The 9,760-nt window shown below is 35.0% G+C and overlaps 1 protein-coding gene across 7 annotated transcripts in view; it reads left to right on the forward strand.

The window, feature by feature from the left end:
- Nucleotides 1-9,033, forward strand: part of LOC126692084 (disease resistance protein RPV1-like) — an 85,494-nt gene extending 76,461 nt beyond the window's left edge. For 2 of the 7 annotated variants that reach the window (XM_050387548.1, XM_050387557.1), the window contains one exon: nt 8,621-9,033. Coding sequence is in view for 1 of the 7 variants with exons in the window: in XM_050387546.1 (XP_050243503.1) it covers nt 5,267-5,366; nt 7,103-7,145 (143 nt within the window). In the remaining 6 variants the exon portion in view is untranslated. Of the gene's footprint in view, nt 1-4,828; nt 6,272-7,102; nt 7,290-7,413; nt 7,627-8,620 lie in introns of those variants that run through there. The other 5 variants (XR_007644936.1, XR_007644935.1, XM_050387546.1 and 2 more) reach the window with 5 other exon arrangements.
- Nucleotides 9,034-9,760: the final 727 nt, after the last annotated feature.

The raw sequence follows: 9,760 nt of genomic DNA on the forward strand, positions 1-9,760 counted from the left end.
AACATTAGACATCTACTATAGCAAATCTTTTACCCTCCCAGAAAGCATAAGCAGATGTGAGAGATTACATTCGCTTCATATTAGATTTGTCGATGAGCTTCGGGAAATTCCTAGGCTTCCACGAAGTTTAAGATATTTAAAGCTATCAAATTGGGGTCCTTTGCTGTGTTCAATATCAGTCATTCATCGGGTATCTCTCTTAAACTTAAACTAATTTAGAAACAGTTTTTGTTACCTTCCAAAAACTACATGACTTGATTTGCGAAGATGTAATCTGATGAATTCGTTACTTGCATGCAGCTTCGAGAATGGATAGGAGGTCCACCAAATCTACAACCATGTTTAGGTGTGACAAGCCACATGTTAATGGGTATTCCCTCATCTACTACAATATCCCGTGCAAGTGCTTTCCCATTTGGCAAGAAATATGTCTACAATATGATTCCAAGTTGTTTCAACCATCAAAAGAATGGAAATTTAATATCATTCTTAATTGGTCCGGAATTTCCAACAATTGTTCTCTGTGTTGCTCTTGAATCAGATTATTTTTGTAGTTTTTATTATCATGCCATCATTTCCATCAATGGTAGTAAACGAACGACCGAAAACATAATCATTGATGACGTGTATTCTGAGAGCGCGTATTTATTTCGTAGCTCATTGCAGAAACTATTTGAGGGCTTCAATCTTGGTGATCAGAATCTTGTTGAGATCTTCTGTGAAGCCTTTCCTCTTCCTCCAGCCAAATTTTCTCCTAATATTAAATGGATAGGAGTCCATGTACAATGCATTTGTCCTCAACCTCAAAAATCCAGTATCTTCCATGACAACTATTGCATCCAACCCGGAGGCCGTCGAATTTCAAAGAGAAATGAGCACCAAAGGCTTAGACCAGTATCGTAGTACCCAGTGGCCAACCCCAGTACCGTAGTACCCAGTGGCCAACCCCAAGTACTTCTCTTCAACCATTACTAAAAGCAAGAAAAATCAGCAACAAAAACAGGCCCTTAGTAGCAAGGAGCCGCAAATGTTTGTGTGGAGCTCAAACCCGTTGTCGGTGTCCCAAGGAGGTGGGCTCCACATATTCAGCAGGACCAGTTTCAGTGCATTCGAGCAATTTGGAAAGTCGGATTATCTCAAGTGCTATGAATGGTGGCGGGTCATCCACGGTTTCTAATTCAGGGCTTTCAATGGATGTGAAAAATGGGTCTGACTTGGGTTTGGAATTTGACTCAACCATTGGTGATCAGTATCCACAGTCAAAGAAAAGGAGAACCTCTTGATCAAATTTCGAAGAAACATGGCAAGGTACTGTTATTACATTGAAACTGTTTTCCTTTGTATGTCTTTGTCCGATATCTCTTGCGATTGTTATTACATTGAAACATTCAGAACATACCTCACTGGTTATAATTTCTTTGATTGCTTAATCGTTGAGGTGCAACAATTCTGTTTTTGGTATGATTTGCTTTCTTTAATATGGTCAATAGCTTGAAGTCAATGTATGTGGAGCACGGGGGACTCAGGCCATCTCCCTTTTTTTTCCTCTCTACCCGAAAAGTAGGAAAATAAAAATAAAAATTTAATTCGGGAATTTGATTTAATTATTTAAAAACTTACAGGTTGGCACACCCTGGAGGACCATTGATGATGAACAAGGCAGCGGCATTGGTGAAATTTATAGAAAATGTTAATGATTGGCACACCTGGGAGGATCATTGTGATTAAAAAGAGAGAAAAAGAAAAAGTTTCTGTTTAAGATGTTTTCCTTAGAACTCATTGCTAGACCCTTTCTTTGGTGGATATTGGTTATATCATGCTATTCAAGAATTGAATATAGGTGTGTTTTTATATCATGTCATATTTTGCATTTCTCGTTGGCATTGAAATATTGATATTAGTACTATGCTTATATTGATCCTGCTGTGGGTAGTGATAAATTTGGTTATGCAAAAGATTTATTTATTTATTTTTTATTATTATTCTAGAAAGCATGCTTAAAACATACAAGATAGAGTCATAACTCATAAGCTACCAAACACCCCCCCCCCCCCCACCACCCCCCACCCCATCTCTTATTATGAGTCATGTCAAACATAGATGGACTCTTTTTCCACAAGAGTTTAATATATTTTGAAGAAATATGGCCTTTTAGCATCTCCAAAATCTATATACTAATGGCCTGTCAACCGTGGTCTGATTTGCACAAGGATCAGTAATATGTTTATGTTAGGAACCCGGTGGTTCCTAATGGAGATTGATGAGAATTATAGGGGAATGGATGGGGATTGTAGGGAAATTGACTTAATTCGAGGTAGTCACCCTCCATAGAGAAAGAGAGAGATTAAGAGAGAGAAATGCACTAACAAATTGGTTTATTCTTCATTGATTCCTCATATTGGATTACAATCATGTATTTATAGGAGACTAGCTCTAATCTCATTGGTCCACATGGCCTCATCCTATTGATTCTATTATTCCCCATGTGCATTAATAATTCCAACATGTGCTAAATGTGATTAACATGCTTGGAATTGTAACTAACTAACTAACTAGGTTCTATTATTCCCCATGTGCATTAATAATTCCAACATGTGCTAAATGTGATTAACATGCTTGGAATTGTAACTAACTAACTAACTAAATCTCAATACAACAATTATTATCCATATGCTTATAGCATTCCTAACATTTCCCTCCCCTTGAAAACACCTTGCCCACAAGGTGTTGTTGTGAAATAGCATCTTCATCAAAGGAGATCTTCCAATGGACCAATACTGTAGTGACATTTTGATCACCATATTCATGCATTTCTCTTTGACAAGCGTTCCGGTGCACATGAAGATTTCTTCTTCGTAGATCTTCAAACTTTGCTCAAATTCTTGAGCCTTCAATGGTTCTTCAATCTTCAAGGTCTTATTGGTTCTTTGAACCTTGAAATGTTCTAGTATCCTCAAGACCTCATTTGATTCTAGAACCATTAGAATTCTTGGAGCTTGTATCTTGGATTCTTGGATCACCGACACTTGGATTGCCAATTCTTGAATCATAGACTCTTGAATGGAAGCCTCCATTGGTGCATCAAGAATGGGTTCTTGGAAGATCATCATCACCTTCTTTGTTGATTCTTTTGACTGAACTTCAGGGGCAGCATGTACATGTATATCATCATCCACTTTGACACAAAAATCAACATCTCGGCTTGCAACAACAGTAGTAGATTCTTGGAACTTGATTTGTTCTTCGAGTTTCATTGAATCAAGAGATTGTAACTCCTCTTCCGTCATGTTCTCGAGACCCTCTTGCAATCTTGAGAGCTCCTCCTTCATGGCCATGTTAGATTCATCCAAGGCCTTCATCTTCTTTGAAATATCCTTAGCTTCTTCTAAGGCTTTGTTCAACATTCCTTGTATTTTTTTCAAAAGTTTTCTTTCATCACAATTGCTCGTCTTTGGATCAACGGCTCTGATACCATTTGTTAGGAACCCGGTGGTTCCTAATGGAGATTGATGAGAATTATAGGGGAATGGATGAGGATTGTAGGGAAATTGACTTAATTCGAGGTAGTCACCCTCCATAGAGAAAGAGAGAGATTAAGAGAGAGAAATGCACTAACAAATTGGTTTATTCTTCATTGATTCCTCATATTGGATTACAATCATGTATTTATAGGAGACTAGCTCTAATCTCATTGGTCCACATGGCCTCATCCTATTGATTCTATTATTCCCCATGTGCATTAATAATTCCAACATGTGCTAAATGTGATTAACATGCTTGGAATTGTAACTAACTAACTAACTAGGTTCTATTATTCCCCATGTGCATTAATAATTCCAACATGTGCTAAATGTGATTAACATGCTTGGAATTGTAACTAACTAACTAACTAAATCTCAATACAACAATTATTATCCATATGCTTATAGCATTCCTAACAGTTTATAGTTTATTGTAACCTAAGCCAATTATGACATAACTAGTACCTAATGATAATACATGTTTTGCAAACTTGTCTTTATTATGGGAAAAATTAACACTTTTAATCCAGCGGCTCAATAACACAAAAAAAAAAAAAAAAAAAAAGGTAAAAGAAAAGTGTTATAGAGAAATGAGTACAGGGTATTTGGCTTTGCAAATTCATGAATGATTGGACTGGTCTTGATAGTCTTTTTTCCTTTTTGATTGTTTCTAGAAGTAATTGTAATTTTTTAAATTTGTAGCTTTATTAACTAGATAAGATCCAAAGGCAGTATGACTGATTTAAATTATATTGGTTATGTTTAGCATTTGGTGATGTGTATTTCAAGAAGTATCATCTACTTTTAATGAATAAAAGCTAATCACCAATTAGGTGTTATAATGATAGCCTTGTCCGAGCAAGTTAAGTGCATTGGTACAGGGTATTTGGCTTTGCAAATTCATGATTGATTGGACTGGTATTTGGCTTTGCAAATTCATCAAAACATTTCAAAGTAAAGAGAACTTTGAAATGTTTTGATGAATGAATGGTTATCTCCATAAATAAGATTATTTGGACCCAATAGATTTATCATTCCCGATAGTGAATATCTGAGAATGTGCTCGACATCAACAATTGATCATTACCTCATTGATTTGTCATGGACTCGTTGCCAAAGCTTGGACTGAATAGTCAAGATGTTCAACGGGACTGAAATGGTCAAGATGCTCTCAGGCATAGATACAAACATTTGAGAATGCAATATAATGACATAAAAGTTCTTCAATAGAGTGGGTTATCTTGGGATGAAACAGGAGAAATGGTAACCACTGAGATTATGTCTAGGATTCTTATACCAAGGTGAATTGCCATTTATCCATTCTTGTATCCTTAGATTATTTTGTTGTTCTATTGCACTACTTATATATGATAGAAAAATCCAGGTGCATCCTGATGCTTGGTTTCACAGAAATTAATCTGTTCTGAGTTGTTACAAATTGTTGTTATATATGTTGAAGGGGTTTCTAATGAAGATGCTGAATTTCTTCATGCAATGCAGATTTCAACAATGAAGACCCCAATTTGATGATTGGTATATTTCTTGTTTCAGAATTGAGTGCTTCCCAAATAATTCAAAGAATATTATTGCCTGCTTATATATTCATATTTCATTGTGTTGTTCCTTAACTTACTCTATCAACATTCTTTCAGTTGCATCGTATCATTTTCTGCCGTTACTATCCAAAGTCTGATGTCGTAGAACTGATAATTATGCTTATTTCTGCTTGATTAATGGAAATCCAGCTTCTGTTGGGGGTGTAACCAAGTGGTTCAAGATATTGGCTGCATGTAATGGTGCCAATGGATTTTCTTTTCACAAGCCTATAACAGGCTGCAGCATTTGGTGAGATTTTCCCCATATTTACTCTTTTTTAGAGTTCTTCTGAAGGTGTAAAATTTCATATGACTCTCATAAGTTTCAAATTAAGATCTCATGAATAAACATACCATAATATAACTCTCCCAATTTCAAATTTTTGTTTTTGATTTGTGGAAATGGCAACACCAATGAAAGGAAAAATTATTAAAGTCACTCACTGGACATTGAGGACTATGAGCTGGGACTGGTGATCTCTCTCTCTCTCAATACTACCTACATGTTGAAAGGATTGGTACATTCAATTTATGACTTGATATATAATTTATGACCATCTGCATAATTATAGATGAAGGCCATGGGAAAAACTACACTAGCATAAGTTAATGTAAAAACTTTAACTAATTAGTGTTGTCATAAGTTTTAATTTTACGATAATGCAATTACTGCATTTAGTTTTCCTAAAAGTGTTGTATAAAAACTCTGAAATCTCCCCATTTCAAGTAATGTTGGAGATTGATTTTGTTAAACTGTATGAAACAATATAATTGTTCCAATTTTGCTTTGGTGCCCTTTAGAATAAATTCTTGCATGTAATGGGAGTTATTTTGAAGTTGTAGGTGAAGAGGATGACCAATATTTGCTAGTAGTGATTCTCATGGACTGTTATTATATTAACCTTGAATTAAAGCAATTGCACAGAAGGAATAAGATTGGTCCTACATGCAATGCTCAAGCTTCGACCTGGATGGTTGCATCATGCAGTAGAAGATTTGGTGTTATGGGTGGTAAAGATGTACTAGAATATCAAAATTTAAGCTTAATGAAGATTACATGGAAATAAAGGATCTCCCCAGTCAGAATGGCTTCACTGGTGATGAAATTTGCCAAACAGTGACTACCGATGATATCTTTGGATAACTTATATCAAGGTGCCATGCTTTCTCATCAGTAATGTTGCTAGGATAAAGGATTTTCCTGTTTCATTTCCTCTGGCTGTCATTAAAGAGTACCCCACAGCATAGATGTGCAATGCACACTTTTCCTTTTTCACATATATTTTTTCCCTTGATGAAATGATGTAAACACTGTCGTCATGAAGTAAATAAAATGTTACTGGGTAGTGGGTAACATAGGTTGTTAACACTGTCATCTTGAAATAAATAAAATTTTAGCAGGTAACATAGGTTGTAGAACACAATTCATATTTATCATTGAACGAGATAATTTTTTAGTAGCTCTCATTAAATAATGACATTTTGAATGAGAGTCCTGATGGAGTTGCATACAAAGAAAGGTTCTGATTTGTACTTCATTTATGGTAATGAAAGTTGGAATGATAGATCAAGTTGTTTGGACATAAAATTATAGATCAACAATAATGCCCTTTGGATTGATTGTGATTGGGAATATGCAACATCCAGCTTGGGAGTTTCAAAATCTTCTCAGAGAAAAATAAAAATTCTGCAACTTTGTAAGCCCCAATATGTACTCAAAAAGTTTAGAGAACCATCAAGGAGTAGTTGAGGAGAGGCCATGTGTAGTCTAAAACATATGTGAGTATTGAGGAGGAATTGGGAAGCTTGCTGGTTGCTGTAACACTAGATGGCAGAAAGTTGTAATGCACTGTCTAAAGAGTGTTTTACTTAAGCGCTCTTTACTTATAAATTGCAAATAAATAAAAATAAAAATAAAATAAATAAAAAAAAGATAGAAAGCTCTACGCAATCAGTCCTGATTCTCTCTATGTCTCTGTTTTATAGGTACTCACTGCTTTTGAACAACTCAGGCTTTGCAACCTCATGATGAAAGACTAGAGAGGCCTGTTAAGAGTGCGCGCAGCTCTTGATAGCTAACAATTGGTGATCACCGCTAAAGGGTTTTGGCAAGCTTCTTCTGAGATGGAGAGGTGGCCGGGGTGGCATGCCAGCTTTCGTGGTCAAATCGCAGGTAGGGAAAAGAAAAAGACTGCTAAGATATTTGGCAATCAATTTTATTATTTTATTATTTTTTTTTTTCTCTGAGAGCTAAGCCTAAAGGATTTTCTTAACTTGTCCTCTTGATTGCAAGTCAGATATTGGAGGATGCAAGTGTAATTTGCTGAAGAAGAGAAGACTACCTTGAAGATTAGAAGTGGTAATGGAAGACACTTCTGACTTGCTGAAGTAGGGGATGTAAGTGTTATTTGCTATTCATAACAGGTATTAACTGAGGCTAGGGTTCTTCGTTGTACCACCCCTTTTTGTTGTATCAATAGAAAAATAAATTCTTTAAAAGATTAATTGTATGTCCATTCTAGTTAATGTAGCCTTTTAGGTGGGTTTGGGCTTATGATTATGAACTTCAACCCAAGAAGATAAAAGCCACCTTTTCTCCCTTCTAACACATTATTTGACAGTAATTTACTCGTGGTGGATTTTGACTTACGCTTTATCTATTTACACATCATTATAAACTTGGTAGAAATTTTGTTTTTAATTTTAATATTGTCAGAAAAATCAAATACTTGAATATGAATTGGGTTTTGTTCTCTGAATCAGTTGTTTACTTATGCCTCTATTCAGCACAGTGCTTCCATAGCAAAACAACTTCAGGGTTGTTCTGCTTTTTTTCCTCTTCTGAATTTGGTAGGCTTGACTGCAATACAAATTGTTTAGTTCTGTGTTGTAATCTTGCAGTGTGATTACAATAGAGAGGATTGGTTAATTGACTTGGTTAATTGAAATACAAATGGTAGAAAACAAAATCATGCTTTTATTTTCTCACAAAAGTTGAGTGTATGTGTGTGTGTTTGTCTGTGTGTACAAAAATATATAACTATTTATTTAGAAATAGCACACATTCCATTAAATAGAGCCATTTTAAAATCTTGTCTTATTTTAGAAAATAAATTGATCCAGAAATTGTTAAAGCCTCTGAATTAATATAAACTCTGGACCTATCAGGTAGGGGATGTTGAGTAGTGGAGGAATTAGAATGTTCAATTGTCTGTATACTTGATGCTAATGCAAGGGAAAAAGAAGGTTCTTCTTTGACAAGTACTAGATGGAAAAAGACCAAATATGATTTTTTGGATCAAAAGCACAAAAATATAGGGTAGAATTGTTGTCTTCTATGTATGAGGGTCATGAAAATAATGCAATGTTGGTCAACATAAGAACTGGCCTGCAATATGAATTGTAAAATCTAATATTTTGGATTGTTAAAGAAAAGTCAGAATTTTTATAGTGAAGATTTTTTTTCATAGATTTGAGGTTTACCCAGATATTTTCTTGCTCCAGGATATAACAAGGTTGACTTGGTGGATGGAAAAGATGTTTAGACTTGAATTGTGGTGACACTTGGAACTTTAGAAGTAGGTAGCTGTCTCATGCACTGGATCATGTGGAACAATGTTAATCTGCTTGACAATCTTTTAAGTGTTTATAGTCAATTAGCTCTGTCTTAAGTTGATAATAATCAACATAGCTAATTGCCAATTTCGAAGAGCTGGTAAAACGAGGGGTACATGTCAAAATATATATGAAATCGAAGGAACTGATCAACTTATTGGCATTGAATGACCTAGTGTAGTTATTTTGGGTACTAATGTTATCTGCCTGCTTTTGTAAAACATGTATTATAACCTATGATGATTGATAGACGAGGTTAATGAAATGAGGGTCAACATGTAAGACACTAGTTTCTTTGTTTAGCTTGATGCATATGGCCCTTCTCTAACAGCGTTTCCCAAATCCCTCCATAAAATGCCCAAAAAGAACAAGCAACAGAAAAAAGTGATAAAAGAAAATGCTTGCAATCTGGAACTAGAACTTTATTCATCATTGTAACTTCTGATCTCTTTGCACTGGGAGACACTATGAAAGTCTATGTTCAGGTTCACTTATAGATTAAAAAAAAAAAGGGATACAAAATCTAGGTTGAAGTTACTACTTTTTTAATTTCTACAGGAATCAATTGTGAGTAGAGTTCTTTTTAAAAGAAAGAAAATTGTGAGTGGAGTACTTCAAATTGTGTTGGCCTAATTTTCTTAGAATGCACACAAGAGCATCACACTCAAATATCCTCAAACCACATCTTCATCAAGGAGCAGATTCTATGCATCATCCAATATTTCTCTTTGCCACCTATCCCTTTCTGTAAGTTTGCAATTTGTTAATGCAAACTTATAAAAGGGATAGGTGGCAAAGAGCAATATGAGTATAATTTTTTGTCATAGAGAATACTCATATTCTAGTTGTCTTTTCTTTCATGCTTCTTTGCAGTTATGTTGGTTGGCTTATTTATTCCTATTTCAATCCTTATCCAATATACGGGTAGCCATTACTATCAAATTCAATATATTGTAAGCTCAACTGATAAATGATCCAATTGTTTTTTGTAGTGGGTTAAAAATAAAGAAATGTCATGATAACTCAATA

Source organism: Quercus robur, chromosome 7 (genome assembly GCF_932294415.1).
Source record: "Quercus robur chromosome 7, dhQueRobu3.1, whole genome shotgun sequence".
NCBI classification, from domain to species: Eukaryota; Viridiplantae; Streptophyta; class Magnoliopsida; order Fagales; family Fagaceae; genus Quercus; species Quercus robur.